This window comes from Macrobrachium rosenbergii, chromosome 42 (genome assembly GCF_040412425.1).
Source record: "Macrobrachium rosenbergii isolate ZJJX-2024 chromosome 42, ASM4041242v1, whole genome shotgun sequence".
NCBI classification, from domain to species: Eukaryota; Metazoa; Arthropoda; class Malacostraca; order Decapoda; family Palaemonidae; genus Macrobrachium; species Macrobrachium rosenbergii.
This window is the reverse complement of record NC_089782.1, coordinates 43483489-43511294: the sequence shown is the minus strand read 5'-3', so window position 1 is coordinate 43511294 and position 27806 is coordinate 43483489. Positions and strand designations below refer to the sequence as shown.

Here is a 27806-nt window from a genome sequence, read left to right as displayed (position 1 = left end):
CTTCTCCAATGCTTGCACAGGGGAAAGGGTGCAGCCATTGTTGGTTGGAAGAAGGCTTTGCTCAGGCATAATACCCCCTAACGATCAGTGAGAATTCAGCGCTGCTCCTGTCCACAATGCTGCCCCCCTATATATACCACCACCCACACCCCTTGTCTCTAGAATCACCTCACCTGTTTTGAGAATGACTGCTGGGCTGGTCAGAACATCAGCGACCAAGGAAGCACCAAAAGGAATACTTGAACTATGGCTCAACACAAAATTTGAATGATGCAGCCATCCTGTTTAATAGGACATATTATTATTATTATTATTATTATTATTATTATTATTATTATTATTATTATTATTATTATTATTATTATTATTATTATTATTATTATTATTATTATTATCCAGACTTCTGAAGTTAAAGTCTCAACTCTCAGAGTGCTCTATATGAAAAGACAGTCTATTCACTGTATTTAAGACTTGATTTTAAAAGATGCCATGTTTTTGTTGTGAAGAAAATACAGTACTGTATGCTGTTTATATTGATCATGTAGGTCAGGTAGCCATTAAAACTGGAAGACTTCAAAGCCCTTTCATTGGTTTTATTTTGGTGTAATTTTTCCTAGGCTTGAGTGGTGTGTGTGTGTTATGATGGTGAGAACAGGTAGAAACTATCTATATACAAATATATATTTTTTATTACAGCTGGCATTGCAGAAGTTTGCTCCACTAGGCGACATCACTATGGTGATTCCAGTTGCTGTTGCAACCATGACCCCAATACCACTCACAATCGCATACATCTTTAATCGAATCAAAAAGTGCCGTCAGAAGCCTTCAAATTATGAAATTGACTGCTCAGAGTACGAGGACGATGATGAGAAGGGAAGTGTGCAGATGTCTCCCTCGGACTCAACTACACCTTTACACAAAGACGCTAATGATAACTGTAAAGCTGCAATTGCCTAAATACTCAAATTTCCTTTTCCTGCATTGATATTCAGTACCATGTTAGACTGTGACAAAATTGTTAAACTCTGAAGAATACCTGAAACTCATGATGGCCATTCATGAGGCGAGTGCGGTTGAGACTGAAGTTTTATAACTCAATGTCATATTACTTACATGTTTATGCAATCAAGAAACTTGTTAGGAATAGTCTGGAGTTTCAAATCAAAATGGAAAAGCACGGTTTTTATAACCAGAAAGTAAGCAACTAAACTTTTTCCTGTGAATAAAAAACCAGAAAGTAAGCAACTAATCAACTTTTTCCTGTGAATAAAGTACAAACCAGTTGTGCTGTTAAATAATGTCAGGTATATTTTTCACTCAGTTTCTTTTATATATTAACAGCATATTTTTATAGAATTATAGATAGAAATACACCTGAAGACAGATTTGAAGATACTACAGCAAATTGTAGCTGTTTATTTTCAGATTTCATAGAAAATAATTGAAGTTTAGGTTGTTTTCTGTCAAGTTGATGCAGTTGGTTGTCCATGCATAATAGTTTAGGAATAACTTTTACAGTATGAAATGGTACTCAATATTTCCATGCTGAATTTGCAGCATCATGCATAATTTTCACAAAAGAATATACTGTAAATGACTGATCTTATATATGTAAATGACAGTTATATATGGAAAATGTAAAGTTATCACAGATACCCAAGACATGGAAACTTAAATTGTTTCTCATTTTTGGTATTGTTTTTATCACAGATATTCTGTAAAAGTATGTTATTGCAAGGTAAGATATTTAAAACATTTGTCAGATGCTGTACAATTATATAGTAATTACGTGGAATAAATATTTGCAGTGCTCACATACTTTCAAGTAGCTGACATTTTTTGGTGGTGCTCAAAGTCTAAGTTTTAATCCTGTTGTTATTGATCTCAGTTCTTGTCCTTTCTTTTGTATGTAGAAATAAAATTTTGTGAAAAGCTTGAATTATCAGAATAATTCTTATCTGAAAAATGTCAAAGTACAATTCTGAATGTTATTTTCTCACAATTTTAGAATCTCATGTATTTTGGGAGACAGCTCTGATGGAAACTATGTACAGTAGAGCTAAATACAGTGTTTATTCAATATGTTATTTATATAAAATTGTGGATAAGGAGGGGGGCACTCTATTAATGCTGAGACATATTCAGAGCTATGTTTAAAAGTGTTTTTATGAATTAATGGCTAACATTACATTTGTACAGCTATGGTTAAGTTTGGTAGGTCTTGGATGACTGTGATACAAGTGTACTGTATTTGAGATTGTCAGAAATGATGCCATTGTTACAGAGTTCCTCACTCTCAGACAAGATTATTTTTACAAAAGAAATTCAATAATAAATGGTAAGGAACATAATTTCCTTTTTGCCTTTCAATATCTGTTCTTAACTCCCTTCAACATCTGTTGTTAACTTCTGTAGTAAAATTCTAGTTTAACTACCTCATGATAATAATTATAATAAAGATGGGTGAGCACAGAATACATGATGCTAAAGATTCTATGAAGTGACCTTTAGGCTGCATTTGTATTGCTGTTTATCTTTACTTTTCTTTCATTCCTTGGTCTCTTACCATCCATTTATATGAGTTCAGGTTTAAATTGCTCCAGTTTTCAGTTCAAGGAAACTCCTACGTGCAAACCCTAACAGTCTTGCGATGTAACTCAGTAGTGGTGTTACTCTCAATCTCTCAGTTTCTTCAGCACCCCAGGAGATGTATAGGTCCTTGATGAAATGATGCTACAAATGTCTTATGTATTAAGGCCATACCTAGCATGAGGTTTCTCAGTCATAAGAATGTTTTATCCAGGAAGTGTTGCCATCACTCCATCTGTGTGCTTGAGAAGTACAGCAACTGATTACTCTTAAAGAGTTCATCCTCTTATTGTATATTTGTCATCTTGCTACCAGAGGCTCTAGCTGATTGCACCTTCCACAGATGGTCAAGGGAGTTTCGGCATCTTGGTGCCTAACCTTCTAAATAGTTCAGCAGTTTTTCCAGACTGACAAATGAAGTGATAGATCTAGAAAATAAAACATTTGCCCTTATGACAAAGAGCTTAAAGAATAAACCTTAAGGGGACAGAGCATACTAGAAGCCAAGCTTTTACCCTCTTCATAACCTGTCGTGTACTTTATTTACGCAAGATTTTCAACTAAGGACACCTGAAAGAACAGATCTAGAGAATTTAATATTTGTCCACACAAAAGATTCCCATTTGATATGCCTATTAAACTTACAGCATTCCAAATCACAGTTGGATATAAAAGGAAAATATTTGGAATGCATTCATTGATATGAATCTAGGAAATAGTTTACAGAGTATGGTAGAGGAAAACAAAAAGTTTAAGAAGTGAAACATGATGATTTAACTTATCTGTCGTAATGAAGATGCAATTGACTGATTTTATCATAGTGAGAAGTCCTCAAAGGAAATGGTATGCCCAGGTTGGAAAATAAATAGGTGCTCAGGAATCATGAAAAGGGCACTGGACCAGTCAGTTGGCAGAGAATTACTAGATACAGAAGAAGTCGGGATGTCAACTAATAGAAAGGTGTTGGAGAAGATTTTGAAAAGATGGAGAATAGATGCAAAGTGCCCAAGTTAGAAAGTAGAGGAAACATGCAAGACCTCTAAGCTTGTAAAGTAAAATGTAATGTAGAAACATCAATGATAATGATTATTTTGTCGAGTTAAACGAGATGTAGCAGAAAGTAGTGAATCAAGTCATGGGTTGTTTCCCAAAGATTTTGTACTTAGGGTTCATCATTGATCCAGCAGTTTGAATGGGATAATGCCTGCTGCAAGGAGACTACCTCTTTTTATGAGTTAAGTGACTTTGTTTATCTAAGAGATTATTTTAAGAGCTTGTAAAGAAACTCAAGTGGATGAAAATTTGTAACAATTTACAGTTTATTCACTATTTTTCACATGGGGATAGCTATAACGAAGGAACTGGCGAGCCAAAAACGATAAACAGGAGGACATTGTATATTGTTCACCAATAACCAGCCCCAAGGAATGAAAAAAATGATCCCACAAGCAAATACTCCTGCAAAAAATTTCTTGATGTTATTAAGGCAATTACATTGTCTTAATATCATCAGTTATGTATATTTTATCTTTATCAATTGTCCATGGAATTTCTTGATTGAGTTATAAAACTAGAATGAGTTGTAGAGTGATTTACATCCAAATCTCTTCAGAATCTTGTATTACTCATCTAACTATTGCAACATATATGCATTAATCTTTTCTGTGATATTGTTAGGCATTATTGTAAGTACACAACGCTGGTCATAAACAAGATGGTAGACGTGCATGCGTAATATTTGCTTCTTGCATTTTTCGATGTAGGAAAAACTGGGTTCAGCTTTGCTGAAGATAAGGGAAAGTGCCCTCTTATCTTTGAATCCATTATACCCTATCACGTGTCATAGCGTTTTTATTGTGACACAATACCCGGCTACAAGACCAGGCTAGAAAAATATTTCTTTGATACTAGCCTAGTCATCATGGAGCACGACTGGTAACCTTGAGGAGAACAGGTTTTTCCTATGTCAAAACCTGTTTTAGTTACAAATTTCAATACATTTGAATGTATTGCTCTCTTGTCAAAAGTAAAAACTGATCTAGTTAAAACATTTGTGGTCTTTTTTTAAGAATCAACAGCAAATTTAAGTTTCATTCCTAATCCAGAAGGACACCAGAAAGAAAAAAATGGAAATGATTACTGATTCGTTCATAGCGTTAATTGCTGGAATGAACATCCCGTGCAAAAAATCTTCCAAAATATAGGCTGCATGTATTATTAATTTTACAGAGAAGGTTTATTTATATATACACACTAATATATATATATATATATATATATATATATATATATATATATATATATATATATATATATATATATATATATATATATATATATATGTGTGTGTGTGTGTGTGTGTGTGTGTGTGTGTGTGTGTGTGTGTGTATTCACTTGGTAAGTGAACATGACAGAAATTAAGTAAAGCATTTGACTGAGAATTTCCAGCGACTCATTAGTCACCTTTCATTACCTCATTAATAGTATCGTTTTTCCGCCGCGCGCGCTCGCGCTCGCGGAAAAAAGATGCTCTTAATGAGGTTATGAGGTAATGAAAGGTGAGTAATAAGTTCCTTGGAATTCTCAATCGAATTCTTTATTTAATTTCTCTCACATTCACTTACTAAGTAACCATACTCGTTCTGTATTGCCTCTATTGATTCACCGTTCACGAGAGCATTTGTGCGCCATGATAATCGAAAGAAAACAGTGATGTTTCTTGGAAGGTCATGTGAACCACATTACTAAGAAGTGTCCGAAATGTGGAATCGTGTCCCAGCCACGCCCATCAATTTAAGAAAATTAAACTCGAGCGACTTTTAATCGCAGGGAGACTGAATTCGAACATCTTTCTTATTCACTTACACGGAATGGTCTTGAAATTCTCAAGGTTTCCGAAAAATCAGTATTGTTTCGTATTCTAGTATTGGTTGCATAAGCACTTATCCTATGGGAATGGGCCAACCAAGTAATTTAGTCTTGCCACTTGCCAGCCGAAGCTCGCTCCTTAGCTTTGCGAAAGGTTTTACTTCACCAAAAAAAACATTAGCATAAAGAACGGTAAATAAACGTCTATTCAGTACATTGTTTAGCTTAATTAGCTGTAGACTGAACAGGAAAACGAGATTATTGTGTACAAGTGGCGAAAATAGAGGCTAACAAGTAAACATTATCAGCTGTTGAAGTAGACATCTGTGATCTATGTTTATCGCCGCGTATGTTAGGTAAAGTTTATATTCAGTTAATATTTACAGTAACAAGGCCACGTTGAAGCAGGTCGTGAGTATAATCATGTTTTAAGTTGGCAGCGTAAAGGTTACTTTTAAACCTACCCGGTACAGGAGGCAGGGTCACTAAGTATGAATGCCAAATGTATTTTTTCGTATGGTTTACGATACGATCTTGACATATGTGACAAATTCCCGTCAGAAGTGGATGGTTAATCCATTACGACACAGGCTTTCCCACTGAAGTCTGACAGTAATTTAATTTGGGGCCTTAAAGGGTTAAACCCTAGGTTTTGGGTGGTGGTGGGGCTATAGGTAAGTTATTGGTTTGGATCCAAACCTAACCCAAGACACTGGGTCTTATCTAACCACCACCCCTCCCAACAACATGAGTTAGGTTAAATGACACGCACTCATGAAATACAATCTAGGAATGCTTCTTAGGGTATTTTCTATCATAGGCTCCCATGTCCCATCGGATTAGGTGCCTGGCCTGTCCCCTAACCTTGCCTAACCCAACTAAGGTGAATAAATCATAGCAAAAGTGCAGACCAAGCATATTTGTTGTTACTTTTGTGCCCCTGTCCCCAGCCTAATATGATATGAATACAAAGGTTTTCTACTTTTGCACCTGTTAGTCTTTTTGTTAGAATGACAACCTTTTCCAAAGCAATGAATGACAACTTGTCAGAATCCATTGAACTACGATGTAGAACCATAATTTACAAATGTCAACAAATATTTTCGAAATTAAGGGTATTACAATGATATTTCAATTCATAACCAGACACTGAAACATTATGATTAATTAAGTGGCTGTGTAGTGTTTTATGCATTTATAATCATCATTTGGATGCAAACCACTGGATTTTTGTAAACTCTCCCCCCTCCCCCCCAACTGTATATCCAACAATTATAGGGATCACTGTGGGAAACTTGAGTTTTCAGCTTGGTGAAGCAGAAACAAGTGCAGTGCTGTCGCAAAGGTTGGAATCGCAAAATCACAGGACAGTTGATTGAGAGAATATATATTTTAGGCATCTGGCCAATGACTAACAATGACAGTCACCGGGATGGATCGTAATCTATCCTTTGTCAACCTAACTTAACATAGGGTGGCAAGTCCTTGTCCTACCCAGATTGTGGGATGGCTTTGGTATCTGGATCCTTCTAACCTGACCCAGAGCACTATAAAAGTCTGAGTAAAATAAAGAGATGTATACTGTACTAACTTAGTCTAGTCTTATGTATGGCACCAAGTCATTATCTGGTAGGGAACTGGTTGGGGGAGGGGGGAAAAAATTTAAGTATACCCTAGTTTTACCAGACCACTGAGCTGATTAACAGCTCTCCTAGGGCTGGCCCAAAGGATTAGACTTATTTAACGTGGCTAAGAACCAGTTGGTTACTTAGCTACGGGACCTACAAAAAAAAAGTTAAGTATACCTTAGTTTTACCAGACCACTGAGCTGATTAACAGCTCTCCTAGGGCTGGCCCGAAGGATTAGACTTGTTTAACGTGGCTAAGAACCAATTGGTTACTTAGCAATGGGACCTACAGCTTATTGTGGAATCTGAAGCACATTATAGCGAAAAATTAATTTCTATCACCTGAAATACATTCCTCTAACTCTTCATCAGCCGGCCGGGGAATTGAACTCCGGCCCATCAAGTGACAGTCTGCAGCTCTATCGACTCACCCAACGAAGAGCTGAAGGGGCCTATAGCTTATTGTGGAATCTGAACCACATTATAGCGAGAAATGAATTTCCATTACCAGAAATAAATTCCTCTAACTCTTCATTAGCCGGCTGGAGAGTCGAACTCAGCCGGGGGGGGGGGGACAGCCCTCCTCTGGAATACCCTCCCCCCTTTCCTAACCTGGCCGAAAGCACCGTAAATCATGAGAGTGATGTACTTACGTTCATTTCATCCTAACCTTCCACAGCAAGTCTTAGCTGTGAAGGGGGCACTTTCAGTCACAGCCCTTTAGCATTGCCAATAGTATTTTCTTTAATTTTTTCCTCATGTTCAACTTTCAGTCTCTATAATTAACTTTCAGCCCAGGTTTACCCTGTGAATGAAAGGCATTAATCAGGAGAAAGATTTTCCTTACTTTCAGGTGGATTAAAAGGCATTTTACATCTAGATTCTTACACAAGATCTCATCAACATTCTTACACAAGATGGCCATAGTTTAACTAAAAAAACTTTTGTGAAAAGTGGCCAAAGTCTGAAAAGATCTTGGTGCTTTAGGATAAGAATTTATGAAGTTTTGAATAGTTGAGAAAGCTGTGCAAGTATTGCATAACAAAAACAAAAAGCTCATAAGAAAGCTGTGGAAATATTACATAACAAAAACAAAAAGCTCATGAATAACATGTATGCTTTAGGTGCCAGTCACCTCCTAGTTGTGACAGATGCCCAAAATCTTATGGAAAAAACAGTTTCAAAATAATAACATTGCAAGCCTTCATATTTTTTACTAATAAATGCATAACTTCATATTCACTTCCTCACTATATTCCCTATGAAAAAATGGCAAAATTATCATCATTTGACCATTTAAGATGACAGATTTGGTGCTGACTAGGCAAGTACATGTATTACGCAGTCAAGATTTGTAGACTATAATTTTTTTTAATGTGTAGTTGTTTTCAGAACCACAACACCAAACACTGTAAAACTATCCCTTTCAGAGTTGTGAAAACATTCAAAACCATAATTAAAAGCATAGCATAGGCTGTTCCACCTTCAAAATCTTTTGTCCTCTAAGAGGGCCAAGTGTTTTCAGAGTCTGCCCACATCCAAGTTTTTCATGAATGCACAATAATATTCATACTCAGGACAGTTCATGGAGTCTAAACACCCTAGAGTTAGAACATTGCAATATTTATTAAAAAAAACCAGTAATGCAATTTAGAACAGCCTCTACATGCAGACCAAGATTGCAAACTTATGGCTGATGCTGAAAGCCTGGTTTAACTTCTGGAAACTTTCCAGTGCTGGTGTCACCATAAGCATATGTAAATAACCTCTGATGCCATAGCACACTGTTGGATAACAACAATCCAAAATATGGTTATAGACAAGAGTCTGGAGCATGAATCATTACTAAACCAACCATAATTGCAAACTAGGTTAGTTAACATTTACAACGTTTTGCTTTATAAGAGAAAAATCTTAAAATTTGCTAAATTAGACATCGCTTATACTACAGGTATTTTTGCTGTACTGTATCTTTTTATAGGTTGAAAAGTAACTTGCACCACTGATTTTCAACTAAAACCCATAGTTTTTCGGTTGGGAAAATGCAAGAATCCTTCAAAATACATGACAAACCATGCTTCAACAAGTATTTCCTACATCCTAACTTTAACCTTCCTTAATCTTAATTAACCTGGAATGATGTGATCCACCTGCCAAGGGCAGTGCTTTCAGGACTGCCCTCCACCCTCACCAATTTCAGTATTGATCAGAATCTTCAATTACAACAAGAAAACCACACTTACAGTGATCGTAAATTAACCTAACTTCCAATAGCCCCAGGGAAGTTGGATATCTCGCTGTATTCCCAGGTCGTACTGAAAAGTACAGGTGGTCCCCGGCTTACGAAGGGGGTTCCGCTCCTACACCACGTCATAAGCTGAAAATCGTTGTAAACCAGAAAAATCGTCAAAAATCCTAAGAAAACCTTACTTTTAATGCTCTGGGTGTATTGAAAGCGATGTAAACTGCATTTTTATTGAGTTTTTCGTCAAAAAAACTCAAAATTTTAATTATTCTGCCAATTTGGAGCCATATTTCTTCCGTCGGATTGGTGTACGATGCTTCGTAACCCTGGAACATGCGTTGTAAACCAGGAAATAATTTCTGATGAATATATTTGAAAAGTGTTGTAACCTTGGAACGTCGTAAGCCGGACCCGTTGTAACCTGGGGACTGCCTGTATTAGGTTAAAGTTTATGATGCAGATATGGAGGGGTAATTTGGGCTTGATCATCGGAGGTAGAAAATCTCGATTACAAAGAAAATAAGATCCTTTACATTGAATGACATTCATTTGGTAATTTAGTTTCTCATATTTAATTTTCTCTCAAAATGTACAGTATGGATGATAAAATATTCTTTGAAATCATAGAAAACAAATAATGATGGTAATAAAAATTCAATTGGATAAAATTGCAGATAATTGTGAAATGAAAATGTAATGTAATTAAAGTAATCCCAGGACGTGTTTTATCTCTGTTGACAAGAAGGGACTTTGAATTTTGGAATTTTCTTATTTTATCAACATAAGAAAATGAGTTCTTTATAAGTAAACTTGTATATAAAGTATTAACATTATTTAAATTTTTGGCACTGTATTTTTCAGAGCGGCACATCTAAGTACATTTCAGAATCATGGCTGGCTCTGCCTTGATGCCAACATCTTTAGTTGAGATTACAGTTTCTTGTAGGTGAGTACAGTAGCCTATTTATTTATAAGCTTACTAGAAAAGGTTTATGAATGAAAATAATGTGTCAAACAGTATTTGAAAGATTTATGAAGAAAAATATATTATTGTTATTATTGTTGTTATTACTGAATATTGTTTGGATGTTTTAGAAGCAGGTATCACACTTCTCCAGTGAAGTTTTGATGAAAGTTCCTCTGGGTTGCTTAGGGTGCCAATTTTTTTCCACCAGTTATGATCTGATCCCTCATTTGTGTCTACATTACTATTTGTTCATGAAACTTACCTGTCAGATATATATACAGCTGTATTTCTCCGAAATCCGACAGAATTTCAAAACTTGCGGCACACGCAGTGTGGCCAGGTGGTTAGTACTCATTCCCGTCGCTGGGTGGCGGAATCGAACCATTCCCATTTTCTATTCAGATTTTCTCTGTCGCCGGTACTGTTAACATCTGTTTACAGTACCTCCGCCTCTGGATTTCGTTAACTTGCATAGTTTTCCACTTGAGTATTCTATTGACTTTTGGTTTTTTGACTTTGGCTTGTGGATTGGCATACGCTTTTTGTGGACTGTTTATGATTTTGCTTTTGACTGCTCTTGAATGATGTCTGGTACTAGTTCTGCTAGCTTTTGAGTATGTTGTGTGAGTGAGTGCAAGGTGAGGCTACCGGAAGGCTTTGGCAGACCCTCACTCGGTTTGCATGAGGTGTAGGGGGCATGTATGTTTGATCAATGATCGCTGCAAAGAGTGTGAGCCTTTGTCTGATGCGAGCTGGAAATTGTATGATTCCTATGTTCGTAAGTTAGAGCGTGACAGGATCAGGAGGTCTTCCTCCAGGAGTGTGTGTAAGAGTCAGGGTTCTATTTCTTCACCTGATAACCCCAATGTAGACATTGTTGTACCTGTCCCTGTGGTTTTGCCTTCGGGCCCTGAGGTTGTGTCTGCGTGGGGGTTTGGCCTGACGGAGATCATGAACACCATCCGTGCTCCAGAAAACAAAGTGTCTTCGCTTCAAAGTGCTGTGCAGTGTAGTGTTCCCCTAGTGTCGTGGTGGGGGCGTCAGATCGGCCCCATAATGCTTCTAGGCCTGGACCTCTGTCAGACTCCCAGGACTCAGGGAGAAGGCATGTCGAAAGCCGTAAGAGGGTTACGGGGCTTCCCACCGATCTGACGTCCCTTCGGCAGTTCCTGTTGTCACTTCCCAGGCTGCCAAGGATCGTGCTCGCTCGTATCATAAGGACTGCTTTTTCGTCCCTCCGAGGCGTCCTCCTCGTAGGGGTTGGAATTCTCGCAAGGACTCTCGCCCACTGAAGAGGAGCTTTAGAGATGACGCTTCACGCCAGTTTTTTCTCCGTCTGTGCGGGATTTTGAAGCTTTCCCGCCACAGAAGAGGACCCGTGACGTCGTCAGAGGAGGACGTTTGCGAGCGCCCCAGTCGCTCTAAGGAGAGAGCTGTTCTTGCTCCTGTGAGGAAGAAGAAGGCGCCCCTCGCCCCTCTTCTTCCCGTAGGCTCTCCTCTCTCCTGGATATGAGACCTCTCCTTCCAAGAGTATCTTACGAGATATGCAGCGTCAGTTGGCCTCTCTTCTGGCCGAGAAGGAATCAGAACCGCGTCGTCGTAAGGACTTGAGGCTTCCCATTAAGAAGTCCAGGAAGTCCCCGTCTCCTGCTCCTTTTTCTTCGTCTCCATCTCCTGCTTCTTCGCCTTGTCGTCCTCACAGCTCACGAGTTCCTTTTCGTGACTCTCGTCATCATCACGACGCCTCGCAAGCAGCTATCCAGGACTCTTCATTAGCTGCTCGTCAGGACGCTTCTCTCGCTGCTGCACAGGACGTTCGGCAGGACGCTCAGCATGACGCTAGGTTGGGCTCCCGATCGGATGCTCTTCAGGACGCTCGCCAGGACGCTCGCCAGGACGCCTCTTTAGTCGCTCGCCGGGACGCTCCAGAGCATTCTGATCCTGCAGGGAAAAGTAGATCCCTCTTCCGTATCGGACCTCAAGGCCTTCGTTCCCCGAAAGCTGTTTGTGATTCTCGTGGTTCGCCCTTTCATGAAGGAGAAGTCTCTGGCGATTCTGAGCCTGCGGGTTTTGATCAACCTTCTGCTTCCTCGTCTTCCGACTACCAGGTGTTAACCGGCCTTCTTAAGGACTTATTCGGCGATAAGTTTAAACCCTCGGCTCCTCTCTCTCCTCCTTCGCAGCTTGCCTCTTCCAAAGCGAGGAGAACGCCGGGGTTTGTGAAGATGACTTCTTCACTGGCTACGAAGAAGGCCTTCAAGAAGGTTAACGCCTGGATGGAGGAACGGAAGACGCAAGGCAAGACTTCTTTTGCCCTTCCTCCTTCTAAGCTTTGCGGTAAGGCGGGCATGTGGTATGAGACAGGTGAGGACGTCGGTTCTCGAGTTCCTTCTTCGTCTCAAGGAGACTTCGCCAGCCTTGTCGACGCTTCCAGGAGGTCCCTGCTGTCGACTGCTAAGGTTTCGTGGACTATGTCCGAGACCGACCATCATCTGAAGGGACTCTTCCGTTCTATGGAAGTTTTCAACTTCTTAGACTGGTGCTTGGGTGCTTTAGATCTCAAGCTTAGAAGCCCCGACTCGATCAGCCTGGGGGAGCTATCCAGTGTTTTGAATTGCATGGATAAGGCCGTCAGGGATGGCTCTGAGGAACTGGCCTCCCATTTTTGTACAGGTCTTTTGAAGAAGAGGGCCTTGTACTGCAATTTCACCTCCAAGTCAGTTTCGCCGTCACAAAGGGCTGAATTATTGTTTGCCCCTTTGTCGAGCCATCTCTTCCCCCAGCCTTTAATCAAGGATCTTGCTTCCAGTCTTAAGGAGAAGGCAACGCAGGACCTACTGGCCCATTCGTCTAGACGTCCTTCAGTCCCTTCTACGTCTTCGTCAGTTCTTTCCTCCAAGAAGAAACAGCCCTTTCGTGGAGGAGCTTCTTCCTCGAAATCGACTCCACGAGGGAGAGGTTTTTCCAGAGGAGCAGCCCCATCGAAGCCCAGGGGCAAAAGTGATCATCAACTCCTCCAGACACCTGTGGGAGCCAGGCTACTTTCATTTGCGGGGAGCCTGGAGAGCGAAAGGGGGCGGACTCTTGGTCCGTCGAAGTTCTAGAGAAAGGCTACAAGATCCCCTTTCGATTCGCCACCCCCATGCGTCACCCAAGGATCTGTCGCCCTCCTACCATTGGGAAAAACAACAGATCCTTTTAGATCTTTTGGAGCAGATGCTCGTAAAAAGAGCTGTGGAGCCAGTTCAGGATCTATCCTCTCCAGGGTTCTACAACCGACTGTTCTTAGTCCCGAAACAGTCGGGTGGGTGGAGACCTGTACTGGACGTAAGCAGACTGAACCTCTTCATTGTCAAAGAGAAGTTCAAGATGGAAACGTCACAGTCTGTTCTCGGAGCGCTAAGACCAGGAGATTGGATGGTCTCTCTGGACTTACAAGATGCTTACTTCCACGTTCCCATACATCCTCAGTCAAGACAGTACCTGAGGTTTGTACTGGGGGGAAGAGTCTTCCAATTCCGAGCTCTTTGCTTTGGTCTCAGCACAGCTCCCATGGTATTCACAGTGATCATGAGAAATGTGGCGAGGTGGCTTCACTTGGCGGGGATCGCGTTTTCGCTTTACCTAGATGATTGGCTCATTGAGCTTCTTCCCAAGCTCAGTGTCTGGAGGACCTAAATTCGACATTGGAGTTGACGAAGTCCCTGGGACTTCTAGTCAACAAAGAAAAGTCCCATCTGATCCCGACTCAGTCCATCGTCTATCTGGGGATTCAGATGGATTCAGTGGCTTTTCGAGCGTATCCATCCCTAGAACGTCAACAACATTGCTTGGAAAAAGTTTCGTCTCTCCTGGGAAGGAAACATGCTCGGTGAGGAATGGATGAGTTTGCTGGGGACCATTTCCTCGCTGGAGAAGTTTGTTTCCCTGGGAAGACTTCATCTCAGGCCGCTCCAGTTTTTCCTAGCGGAGAACTGGATGAACAAGGAGGACCTGGAAGAGACCTTGAAGATCTTTCCGTCTGTCAAGACTCACCTGAGGTGGTGGCTCCCCCTTGTTACTGGCAGGAGGCGTTTCCCTACGTCTTCAGAGCCCCGACCTAGTGTTGTTTTCCGGCGCGTCCAGGGAAGGATGGGGAGCAACACTAGAGGGGAAGAAGTGTCAGGCACCTGGAGGGGGAACAGGTGTCCTGGCACATCAATCTCAAAGAATTAGGAGCTATCCATCTAGCCCTCCAATTCTTCGAGGATCGTGTGTCAGGCCGAGTTGTTCAGGTGAATTCCGACAACACCACAGCCTTAGCTTACCTCAAGAAGCAGGGGGGTACTCGCTCCCGTTCCCTGTTCAACTTGGCAAAGGAGATCCTGCTTTGGACTCATGCTCGGGGGATCACGATTCTCACAAGGTTCATCGCGGGCGTAGAGAATATCCGTGCGGACCTTCTCAGTCGGCAGCATCAACTTCTGCCGACAGAATGGACCCTTCACGAGGAGGTGTGTCTGGATCTGTGGAAGTTATGGGGACGTCCCCTAGTAGACCTCTTTGCGACGTCCAGAACAAAGAGGCTTCCTCTTTATTGCTCCCCTGTCTTAGATCCGGGAGCCTTAGCAGTAGATGCCCTCCTCTGGGACTGGAAAGGCCTAGATCTTTACGCTTTTCCTCCCTTCAAGATCCTGGGAGAAGTGATCAGGAAATTCTCAGCGTCGGAAGGAACAAGGATGACTTTAATAGCCCCCTTTTGGCCAGCAGCGGATTGGTTCACAGAGGTCATGACCTTCCTTGTGGACTTCCCAAGGACACTCCCCCTGAGAGTAGATCTTCTCAGGCAGCCCCATTTCCTAAGATTCCACAAAAACCTCCCCGCTCTGAGTCTAACTGCATTCAGACTATCTCGAAGTTGGCAAGAGCGAGGGGGTTTTCGAGAGCAGTGGCAAAGGCTATCGCCAGTGCCAGACGACCCTCTTCTAATTCAGTCTATCAATCGAAGTGGGCCAATTTTAGGAGATGGTGCAAGAGCAGCGGATTTCTCGACCACGACCTCTGTGCCTCAAATAGCGGACTTCCTTCTACATCTCAGGGAGAAAGAAAAACTGGCAGTCTCTACCATTAAAGGCTATAAAAGTATGCTGTCGGCAGTCTTCCGACACAGGGGCCTTGACTTAGCCGACAACAAGGATCTCCACGATCTCTTGAGATCCTTTGAAACTGTTAAGGTTCCTAGGCCCATGACTCCTCCTTGGAACCTAGATGTGGTCCTAAAATTTCTTATGTCAAGTCCTTTTGAACCTATGTCTTCTGCTTCTCTCAAGAACGTGACTAGAAAGGCAATTTTCCTAACCTCTCTGGCGACGGCGAAGAGGGTTAGTGAAGTTCAGGCTATTAGCAAGCACATTGGCTTTAGGGTCCTAATGCTGTTTGCTCCCTAAGTCCATTTTTTTTTCTTGCCAAAATGAAAATCCTTCAAACCCGTGGCCCAAGACGTTTGAAATCAAAGGTTTGACGGAGATTCTTGGACAAGAATCAGAGAGAGTCTTGTGCCCTGTCAGGGCTCTCAAATTCTACTTAGCCAGGACGAAAGAAAGCCGAGGCCCGTCGGACAATCTGTGGTGTTCGGTTAGAAGACCTGACTTACCTATGTCCAAGAATGCTCTGTCATTCTTTTTAAGAAGTACCATCAAAGAGGCTCATTCTTCCTGCCAAGAAGAGGACATGAGGCTTCTTAAAGTGAAAGCTCACGAAGTGAGAGCCATCGCGACTTCGGTGGCTTTCCAGAAGAATATGTCTCTCTAACGATCTTCTGGGTACCACCTTCTGGCGGAGTAATTCAGTTTTTCGCTCGCATTACTTACGAGATGTGAAGTCAACTTTTGAAGACTGTTCTTCGCTGGGACCATACGTTTCCGCAGACACAATGTTGGGAGAAGAGGGCAATACTCATCCTATCCTTTAGGGGTTAGGTGGTATTTTTTTTTAATCTTGGTTTTTGTATTCTCGGTTGTTGGGTGGCCACCGATGTGGACGTCCCAATCTTTAGCCTATATTAGGTTCAATGGCTTAGTTAGGCTCGGTCAGGTGGTTGGTTGTTGCTCTTTTCCCTCTCAGTATGGTCATATGATCTAGTCCCATTGTGGTCTCGCCCCCGTGGACAGGTCATCTAGATCTCACCAGCTTTATAGGTCCCTACCTTGCTGGAGAATCTAGTAAAGCAGAAGCAGGCTTGGGTGACAGTAACCTCGAAGTCAGCTATGCTAACAGGTAAGGAACCAAGGCGTCAATCGCCTACATCTATTTGTTTCCTAAATCCTATTCTGTCTCTACCCACCTCCAATGGTGGGATTCAGCTATATATATATCTGACAGGTAAGTTTCATGAACAAAATGATATTTTAATGATAAAATAAAGTTTGTTCATACTTACCTGGCAGATATATATAATTATAGTGCCCACCCACCTCCCCTCAGGAGACAGTGGCACTAGAAAATCTGAATAGAAAATGGGAATGGTTCCTGATTCCGCCACCCAGCGCGGGAATGAGTACTAACCACCTGGCCCACTGCGTGTGCCGCAAGTTTTGAAATTCTGTCGGATTTCGGAGAAATACAGCTGTATATATATCTGCCAGGTAAGTATGAACAAACTTTATTTTATCATTAAAATATCATCTTTTTTGCTATGCCTTGTGTATAGTTCTTCAGGTTTTTGCAAGGATTTGCTAACATTTAGACCCCTACATAGTAAATTCTGCTTGTTGCTTTTGTCTCATTAATGTCTTGTACCCTTTTTCTATCTTTTGAAGAATTCCAGGTTGGGTTACTGCATTACTTTTTAACTTGGCTTTAGCATATAATTTGTTTTAAACTCAGATCCCATCAATTTACAAATGCAGCTCCAGAAATGTACCACAGAAACAGAGAAACCCACCCTGTAGACCAGGCACACGTGGGAACCACAGGACACCTTTTGTCAAGTCATTCCTCTATGTGTAAAGCTACTGAACACCAGTATTTGTAGTACTCCCAGAATTTGCATGTTACTTCGACTGGATACTTCGGCATTAGGGACGAGTAATTATCAATACTATTCTCACAATGCTAGAATAGTCAAGAAGCAGAGTTACTCAGCATCACAAAGGCCTTGTGAGTGTTCGATATATTCAAGGGGCTTTGCCAGCTCAGGTAATTTTTGGCCTTTCCATAAAGTCAGGCAAAGCTACAAATAAAAAATCTCACCAATCTGTAAAGGTCAGTAGATAGCGACCCCAGTTTGAGCAAGGATTGTAAGACAGTAAAGGCTAGTAATAAAATATTTTTACTGCAAAAATTATTCTAACATTAACCTGTCACTTTACACAAATTACTCTCATCCAGTCTCCACTCTTCTTGTTACAGATCTGAATAGCATAGGTAGTGTCTTGTTTCTAGGGTGTGCTATGGTTCTCGACATGTTCTGGTCAATGGGAGAGTCTTCATTTTTTGTTACTATGGTGTGTCTTTGAGCTGCTGGACCACAGGATGAGGCATTTGTAACTGTTTATTTATATTTAAAAAGTAATCATTGACTGAAAAAATTTCATATTGTACTTATGTACTGACACATAGGCCTTTTTAGGATCTTGTAGAGATGCAATCTGATGATGGGGTCTTGCTGGTTGAACCTTCTTTAAGTCTGGCTTATTAAATCATTGTTGTTTAAGCTTATCAGTATGGATTGACATACTTGTTCTTTTGACGTTTAGGCCAGTGTTTATGGTTTTGACGTCTCCTTTCACTGCTACTGGTTGGCTCATTGAGAAGGAGAGGACATGGTTACTTTTTTTTATTTTTCATTTCAGTTATGTATCTGCTTTATATCCTGTTAACAGTGTAAATCCTAAAAATTTTAAAGTAAGGAAGAGTAGACCACCACTTGGTTGATCTTGTCTGTAATTGCCAAGTTTGTAGCATGGCTGGGGACCTGTGGCATCCAAGCCAACAGAGGCATTGCATGCTTTAGAATGACATGGTGAAATTGTTAGCTGGAAGCGAGCTGTTTTATTTATCCCAGTCAGTTTGTTTGTCCTGACTGCTGCTGATACCCCACTGTAGTTGCATTAATTTTTAAATTGACTGTATTTTTCTTACTTATACATTGAAGTACATGTAAGTACTCTAAATGCAAAATGAAGTTGTGTAGAATAGGAAACATTGCAAATGGTTGAAATTAATTAATTTTTTTTTTATAGAAACCTGCTAGACACGGATGTATTTTCAAAATCAGATCCAGTATGTGTGCTTCTTCACCAACCATTTGGCACAACAGAGTGGATAGAACTGAAACGAACTGAATGCATTAAGAACTCTTTGAATCCTGATTTTGCTACTAAAATTCCTCTTACCTACCGCTTTGAAGAACAACAGCGCCTTAAATTCCAAGTGTTTGATATTGACTTTGATTCTCCTAATTTGGCAGATCATGATTTCATCGGAGACTTTGAATGCACGTTAGCACTTCTAGTGAGTTCACAAAAACTAGAAAAGCCTTTGGTAAATAAGGACTATAGTAATGCAGGTTCAATAATACTTACTACAGAAGAACTCAGTTCTTGTAAGGAGGAGTTATCCATACAGTTTGTTGCCAAGGGTCTGGAAAACCGCAGCTGGTTCAGCTCTCTTAATCCTTTTTTGGAGTTTTACAAGGCTAATGAGGACGGAACATTTACCCTTGTGCATCGTACAGAAAAAGTTGCCAACACCGAACATCCAGTTTGGAAAGAATTTAGTGTTAAGACACGCTCTTTTTGTAATGGAGACTACGACAGAAATATAAAGGTGAAGTGTATGAATTACAAGTCAGGTGGAGATCATAAGCTTATTGGTGTCTTTTATACCACAGTGAATAAACTGAAGCAAGGTCCTGATAGTGGTAACAACTATTCGGTTATAAACGAGGAAAAGAAGGTAAGCAGCAACATTCTTTAAAGACGATAAAATAAGACCCTTTTCTTGTGTGTTAGAAATACACTTAAATTCCTTAAGCTTTGCAAGGACGACTATACTGTCCACATCATCAGAGGAAAAGAAACTAAATCCTCAAAAAGCTTAGGGATTTCAAGTTTATTTCTAACAATATACCAAGATTTATACAAAAGGAAAGAGACTTATTGTATCCCCAGTTCTTAAAAATTGCCACTGCATGTCCTTAGTAACTGATATCATGCACAAATACAGAATTTTATGTTTTACTAAAGCCTTGACTGCTGTCTAAAGTGGTGATAAAGCTAGAATCAGGTTGTTTCCAATAGAACATGGGTTAACAACTGCCTGAGGTTGCTAGTTACAGCATTTGCTAACTTTCTGTGTAAATCCCTAGATACGCAATTCCCTAATACATGTGCGTTTATGAACTTCAGATATGAGAGTTGTGCTTTATTGTCTTCCTTTCCCCTCATTTTCACATTAGTTTTTCTTAATCATGCTCATATGCTTGTAGAGATCAAGTTCTTAACAGAAAACATATTTTATACAAAGTCCCTTTTTTGGTCCAATTGTCCCCAGACACATAAATTCTTATATCTTGTAAACAGAAGAGCTCAGAGCTGCCATTCACACATGCATGACTTTGACCCATTGTTACATAGTCACTATCCTCCTCTTTGTGTAGACATAATTTGAAACAATAAGTATGAGGGGATGGGGTTTGGTACTTTGCATATGTTTGATGGGTTTGTTTGAAAAAATGTGTTATATAATATATATAAACTTTGTTTCATCTCAAACCGATCCATCATATAGAGCCCAAATAAATCATGAAGGAAATTGAGAAGTTTATAGTCCTACACTTTTGCAAGGCTCACAACTAATGCCCCTGGTGAAGGATGATGAGTTGACTGACATATTTATTCACACTCTAGTATTTACAAAACTTATGCCCTGTGGTCAATACCAGATATTTTTAGATTTTTGCATTTCACATATGGTAATGTGAGAGATGAGAATTCACATACAGACTATGAAAAAATAAGGAACATTATGGAAGTAATACAGGAACACTTTAGAAGATACTTTTATCCCTTTCAAAAACCTGTGATTGACCGTCCATAACAGTTTTCATCTTAGGTTTTAAAGAAAGAAGCATATTTGTTATAAATATATGATAGTTTATTTTAAAAGGAATTATTGTGAAACAGAATAATGGGTAATGGGTATCATATATAGTAATTACAGGATGCTCAGATTATAGTTTATGTGAGTCCAGAATTTGTTATGGAAAACTTGTAGTGTATCTGCTTCTAGAGGAACTATTATTTACATAGCATTTTTCTAATATTTACAGAAGCGGAAGGGAGGTCGCTATAAAAATTCGGGGGAAGTGTTGGTAAATAAGGCATATGTTCGGCAAGTCTATTCCTTTCTTGACTATATCAAAGGGGGAATGGAATTTACAGCTTTCTTCGGTATTGACTTTACAGGTACATATTTTCCTTAATTATTTTTTTGACAGTGTTGGTATGGTAATGGCTATCATTGTAAGCTTGTGAAGAGAACTCTTTATTAATTTGTAGATATACTGTAAACAAGATATGTACTGTGTAGTTACAGTTGCCTGCAAAGCTGTGTGAAATTTACATTTGTGCATTTTCATTTTCAGCATCTAATGGAGATCCAAAGACTCCTCAGTCTCTTCATTATATCAACCCAGTGAATCCTAACCAGTATGTAAGTGCTATTCAGTCAGTAGGGAGTATCATTGAAGAATACGATTCTGACAAATACTTTCCTGTCCTTGGATTCGGTGCTAAAATGCCTCCTGACTACTCGGTGGTTTCTCATGAATTCTTTGTAAATGGCGATCCTTCAAATCCACACTGTCACAGAATTCAAGGTAAGATTTCATTTGAAAATTTCTTTTGTTTTCATTGAAATTTTTAAGGTCAGTAAATTTTAAGATGATATAAAAATAAAAGTTAAATCTATTTTTAAGCTATAAACTGTCTGGTAAATAGATTGAATTAGGTAAATGAAAAGTATCTGCTAATATGTAGAGGAAATATTTCGAAGCTGCCTTGTTCTTGAAGGGAAATGAATAAATGTGCCGTCATTCTTAATGTTATATAAGAAATGTCTAAAGAATTTATTTCCATGAGATAATGTAATAATATTACCTCCATTTTCTTTATTCTGAAGGCCTCTAGTTTTCCTTGGGTGAGTCAGGACTAAACAATATAGTATCCCCTTTTGTGAATTAGTCCCTAGTCAGTATTGTTGACCCCATTTCTATGCAGTGCCGATTTCTCCCTTATATCCTTCCCCCTGCCAGCATTTTTGAATCTCTCTAGCTCTCTGTGAAACAGTAATAAGTACTGTGTAATAATATCTGCCTTGTAGAAGGTTTGATATTTGCATTATGAGTAAATGTGTAAATTGTTTCAACTGCAGTCTCAGCTAGGCCTTTGTTGATGCCATTCCCTGCTAAGTTGTTTATGTACAGCTGTACTGTGTACTCTTAAGTTTATCATTAGTTTAAAATTAGTTTAAGCTTGATGTAGGTATTAAGTTTATTTGTATCCAATAAAAGGATTAAATTTTAAACTACATCACTCGTCTACACAAAAAGAAGAAACATTTTGCTGCACTACATAGGCAAGAATGACAGATGCTGTTGAATAAGTTCTTTTAGTATAGTCAAGGCTCAAGGATGCTTGTTTTTAGGGCAGAAACTTTACTGATTTTACATTTTTAAAAAGGCTAAAAAAAAAATACAGACCTTAAGAGTTTGGTAAAACATGGTATAACCAATAGAAATTGAATAAACATTCACCCATACAGGGAAATTGTTAATAATAATAATAATAATTGCTTCCTAAATTTCAGTCATCCAAACTCTCAGGAAATTTCTTCTTGCCTTAGAGGTGGTCTGTCTGCACGTGTTAAAATTTCTTTGGGTGTTGAATTTGGATATATGGTTGGTTAAAAAGAAACTGCATTCAGTGTTGAAGAAAATAGCTATACAAAAATTCCAAAACCAGATTTTGGCCATGCTTTATTCACTGGTGTATACTGTTCAGCATTTTCAGTTTTGTATTACATAATCTAAACTTGAAAGACAATACTTTGTGTCATGTCATTCATAGCGAAGTTGTAAACATCAAGAAAATTTTACCTGTGACTCCTAAAGAGGAACAGTATAATGTAAATGAGAGTACATTATAGTAAGTAATACAGTATTTAATTTTCTTAGAATTAGTCTTGATACATAAGAAAAAATATTTGGTATTCAGTGGTGGTCTTTGTTATGGTAAAAAATAAATCCCTATTCCTGGAGCTTCAGAGAATTCTTGCTGTCAGCCACCATCAGACTCACAAGAGGCAAAGGTGCACATGCTCATATGATAAATCTGATTATTTGCATTCAGTTCAATTCAATTAAAAGTGGATTATTACATGGTAACTAAGGAATCCTGCACCAGTCTCTTTCTTCTATCTTATTAACAATTGATTCTCATGTAACAAATAAGTTTCAATTTTTTGTTACAGGTCTTGGCCTTTTTTATCTGGATTATTACATGGTAACTAAGGAATCCTGCAATCATTGTCAACTCTTTTTCAGGCAATCATTGCCAATTCAGATGTATAAATCTGCAGTCAGGAGTATGAATTATTGATCATATTTCGTCATGTTTTCATTGTCAAATTTTCCCTTTAAGGGGTTTAGTGTTAAGAGAGCTCTCTCCATACTTACTGTGCATCTACAGGCTAAATGACCATGCCTAAGCCCTCATTTATGCCATTTCTTCATGATCTGGGCCTTGTCACCCATCAGTGTCATGCCACTGCCATATTTACCACTTCTCTCAGTGATTGCTCCATGCTTCTTCTCATCACATACCCAAACTATCTGTGCCTTTGAGAGCTCTTAGTTACTTGCCCCACAGCACAACATCTTTTGCCTGCTTCTTCATTTTTGATAATCTTTCCATCCCAGTTAACACATTAATCCCAATATTTAGTTGTCACACCATTTCAGAGTTTCCTCTTCTTTTGCTTCATCCATGCCATGTCTCCGTTGTATGGAGATGCTCAGGTCTCATAGAAATATCACAAATTTTTCTTCAGTTTTCTTATGTGATATTTATTAATTAGCAGGCCAGCAATTTCTTTCCACATTATTCAGGCTCTTGCTACACTCATATTTCAGCATCAGTTTAAACACAACTTAACAGTTTAGTATGTTAAGGTGAGAAGGATATTGTAACTCCTCCAAGGTTTGCCTGATGGTGCATCATAATTATCCTTCTCCATTGCATTGCTGTTAGCTCTTCTTATGTAATTACTGTATTGGTAATGACATAAAATGCAGAAGAATTGGTAAGTTGAAGACAGAAAGAAAAAAAAGTAATGGCACAGTACCGGATAGCACTAGTTATATCATGAGGAATAATGTTTGTAAAATGAGGCGTACCAACTAGATTTGTGAAAAATGGTGAACAATAAGTGTTGGTAGAAGAAAAACACTCACCACCCAACAAGGAAGAGTTAAGGGACAGAGCACTACTTGTGGGCAAAATACCAGTTACTGTACCTTAAAATGCACTGGAACAAATGAAAATATTTAATTTCACTTATTGCATATCAAAATCACTTTAGTTAAGTGCAAATCTTCAAGCACAAGAACAGGAAAATAAAATTATCTATACAACATTAGTGTGAAACCGGGGAAGGAAAAATTAAGGTTAAAATCTGCTGTGAGTGTCTGAGAAGAGATTTGGTAACAGCAATGTAGCTATGAGAAGTGAGGTTTTTACCTACGTGGAACCTGAGGTCTGAGTGCACTTATGTGTGGCTGCTTGCTAACCAGAAGACTTATCTATTTTTATTTGGGGATGGAGTGTTTTGAATTTATGAGGACTAGGAATTAGGCAAAAAAAAAAAAAATTATAGGCATACGGTAAACCCTCCGTATTCGTGGGGGATGTGTACCGCACCCTCCCCCCCCCGCGAATAGCTAAAATCCACGAATACTTAAAACCCCTTTAAAAACACTTAGAACTGCCTATTTTGATAGTTTAAACACAAGAAAACCTCTCTAAAAATGCTTATACCAGAGTATTTTAATAGTTTTATTACAAAAAATGCATTTAGTCATGAATTTGATATGAAAATACAGTAATTAGTGAAAATTTCTCAGTGAAAAATACTGCGAATGGGTGAATTTTTCGCGAATGATGGGTAGATACGTTCCACAGAGAAATCCATGAATGCGTGAGCCCACGAATCACGAGAACTCGAATACGGGGTTTTACTGTATGCAGTATAGTATAACAAACACTTACCTTGCACCGTTGTCCATCTACTGTAGTACCATCTGTTATATTCGATATTTAGTACTATTTCGTATACCCGTGTCTTGCCCACTTTACCTACGAGGTTGGTTTGTGGTGTACACTTCCTTTCCTTTATTCCTAATCATGATAATTTTGGATTTCTTTGATAATTTTTCAGTCCTATCTTCTTCCCACTTTTGTCTTAAAAGCAACTGTTAGACATCTTCATTGCATTCCACTATTAGCACAAAGTCATCTGCATACAGTAGCCCTTATGTGCCTTCTCCCTACATCTTTTGATTGTTCTGTGTATGTTATGAATAAAATGAAAGAATGTGGTACATAAAGTAACTCTGGCAAATTGAAAATTACTTTTTTTATGGTTATATTTTTATATTTTGCTAAAGAGCATAATTAGAATTCAGCATATGAAAAAATCCAGTATGTTGGACTACAGGACCTCATTATTTAATCACAGGTGTACTGTACTGATGTAATTAGGTTTGAAATCTGTTTTAGCTTAGTCGCATTAGCTCATTAAATTACTTACAGACTGGATGGACTTTATGTAGGGTGTTTATAATGTACTAAAACTACTGAAAAGTAAATGGTTATATTTAAATGCTACAACTTTGTGACACTACACCATCATCAAAAACAAAGTTAGTCTTGTATTCATCTCCCTCCTTCATCTATTATCCCATTGGTAATGCAATAGGAGACAGCTCCATCTATGAAGACCATACATTTGTATAACAAGGAAACTTAGAAGTGTACAGTATTAGTTTTTTATTGCATTCAGTAAGCAGCATCTCAAATGAAATTATATCCCTTTTATTTGATTAAACTCTGTTATTTACTGTTATCTTTGGCATGATTGCATCTCTAATTGTGTCCCTCCCTTACCTACATTTCTTACTAAATTGTATCCTGTCATTCAGTGATGTCCTTAGCTCTGCCTACAGCTGTATATTACCTATTTTTTTTGTGTGAATTAGATTGCATCCTTCCTAAATTTTATCTTCACCATCTATCCAAATACTGTCTACTATCAAATCAAGTGAGTAAAGCTGATATGGTCTCCTATTGATACTGAGTGCATACTATTTTATATTGTACTGCCTGGGTACAGTAGTGAGTGCAGTTAGGGTGAGCTGCCAAGAGGGGGTGACAGCTTGTTATACTTATTGCAGCTTCAAATCAGTATTTGTTAGAAATCAGTGTGTGTGGTTTTTTCTCTTTGTGCTTATTTCATAAGGATACATATTAATGTTAGAAGAGGATAAGGATAATGGTGTTTAGATTTCTTTGTTTATATTCTTTTGTGCTGACATAGTATGGCAAAAGTAAACCTTACTTATCCTTAATTATCACATAGAATGTGTATGCAATTTTTGCTTATTCATTGAATGATAGCCAGTACTTTGTGTACAGTTCTGAAATGTGAATACTGCTTAGGTTTTAGTGAATTCCTATTCATCTTAATTTTCTCTGTGTCTTGTTATTAAAAACATAGCCCATGGTGTTTCATTACTCTTATAGTTCAGTGTTCTGTACCTTTTCATACTTTGTATTAGTAATGGAAGGAAATCTATCACATGTTTTGTACAAATACAGCACAATTTCATGCAAGATTAAAAGTTGATAATTGTACCATACAGTGTTCATACGCTCTCTCTCTCTCTCTCTTCTCTCTCTCTCTCTCTCTCTCTCTCTCTCTCTCTCTCTCTCTCTCTCTCTCTCTCTCTCTCTATAAATGCATACGATTTTGATAGAGTTTAAAGTTTTCTCCTACTGCCCCATCTCTCTCTCTCTCTCTCTCTCTCTCTCTCTCTCTCTCTCTCTCTCTCTCTCTCTCTCTCTCTCTCTCTCTCTCTCTCTCAATTACATACAATATTAAACCTGTACTTCTGTACTCACACTTCTCTTTTGTTCTTTCATTCCTGCTTATTTTAATATGTTAGCTTAGGAAAGTAATTTTTACCCTTACCCAATTGAGTCTCAGTAGTCCTACTTTGAGGCAGATGGCTAATGGAAATGCATTCCCTGAAAATGACCAGATGTCAAAAGTTGAAGCTCTTGTAGTAGGAGAAGCGTGATAGCATATGAAGTTTGAGAGATGCATCTGATTTAGGAGAAACTGACAAAGAGACCAATGTGCTTGATTGTTGGTCCAATTGCATGGTCTGATGGCTTTGAAAATGACAAAGGTCAGATGTCTATATTGGAGGTAGAATTGCCATTCCTGAAGCCTGATAATGATGGCCCTTGCAGTATGAAGGGAGTCGACAAAGGCATCACCTAAACAGTACCTGTAAGATTAATGACGGTCAGAAAACTTGATAAGGGCATGAGAGTAATTCTCAGACTTTGCTGAAGTTTGGCATAACAAGAGCAGTTGAATTATCTCTGTCGTAATCAAAATGTCATTAGTGGTAGAAACGGTTGTGATCTTGGTGGACATGGTCTGATACTCAATATCTCCACTGTCCTTATCTATCCATTCATGAACTTCATCCTCTTGAATGTTGTCTCGGACTTTCCCTTCCTGAAATGTCATTGGAACTCTGCAATGGAATCATTCAAAATGTATGTGTACAGTATTGGACTTGCTTATTAAATACTGTATATAACAACCCAACATTCTTTTTTCCCCGGGATCAACTGCTATGAAAATTTTGAAAACTGCAGTAAGGCCAGTGGAATTTTTACATTCTTTTGAAGGGGCTTTGTGTTTTACAGTTCTGAACTCTATCTTTTGTACAATTTATACATTCAATGAAGTGTAATGAAGGCCGATGATGATGATCGTTATTATTATTATTATTATTATTATTATGAAGCAGGAGTTCTATTGAATATTATTGCTGCTTCAGCTGCATTTATTTTGTAGAAGACATTTTCTTATTGCGGACTTCTCTTAAACAGTACCTGTCATTTCAAGGAAAAGTCAAATTGGATTCTGCTTCTTTATATATTCTATACAGTTAGGTACAAAAACTCTTCTGTCATTCTGATAAGGACATGAGAGTGAATTTATCAGGCTTTGCGGGGGTCATGGATGGCGAATTTTGGCATAACTTAGCCAAATTTCTGTGGCTTCGATCCTGACAGTTGAACCTTATCTCTGCCTGCCGTTGCGTGAATCAAAATGCTGCTATTGGCTGGATGAAATGTCATTAACTCTTTGGTTGTAATCTTGTTGG

At 38.9% G+C, this 27806-nt stretch overlaps 2 protein-coding genes across 7 annotated transcripts in view; both read left to right on the top strand.

Moving 5' to 3' along the window:
* Window positions 1–2354, top strand: part of LOC136828358 (ileal sodium/bile acid cotransporter-like) — a 49006-nt gene extending 46652 nt beyond the window's left edge. For all 3 annotated transcript variants that reach the window (XM_067086304.1, XM_067086302.1, XM_067086303.1), the window contains exon 8: window positions 697–2354. In XM_067086304.1, coding sequence (XP_066942405.1) covers window positions 697–960 — 264 coding nt within the window. In that variant the 3' untranslated portion in view covers window positions 961–2354. The remainder of the gene's footprint in view (window positions 1–696) is intronic.
* Window positions 2355–5502: 3148 nt separating this feature from the next.
* LOC136828357 (copine-8-like) overlaps window positions 5503–27806 on the top strand; it is a 34998-nt gene continuing 12694 nt past the window's right edge. For 2 of the 4 annotated variants that reach the window (XM_067086301.1, XM_067086300.1), the window contains exons 1-5: window positions 5679–5816; window positions 10195–10279; window positions 18523–19237; window positions 20613–20748; window positions 20928–21161. In XM_067086301.1, the coding sequence (XP_066942402.1) occupies window positions 10224–10279; window positions 18523–19237; window positions 20613–20748; window positions 20928–21161 (1141 nt within the window). In that variant the 5' untranslated portion in view covers window positions 5679–5816; window positions 10195–10223. Of the gene's footprint in view, window positions 5653–5678; window positions 5817–10194; window positions 10280–18522; window positions 19238–20612; window positions 20749–20927; window positions 21162–27806 lie in introns of those variants that run through there. The other 2 variants (XM_067086299.1, XM_067086298.1) reach the window with 2 other exon arrangements.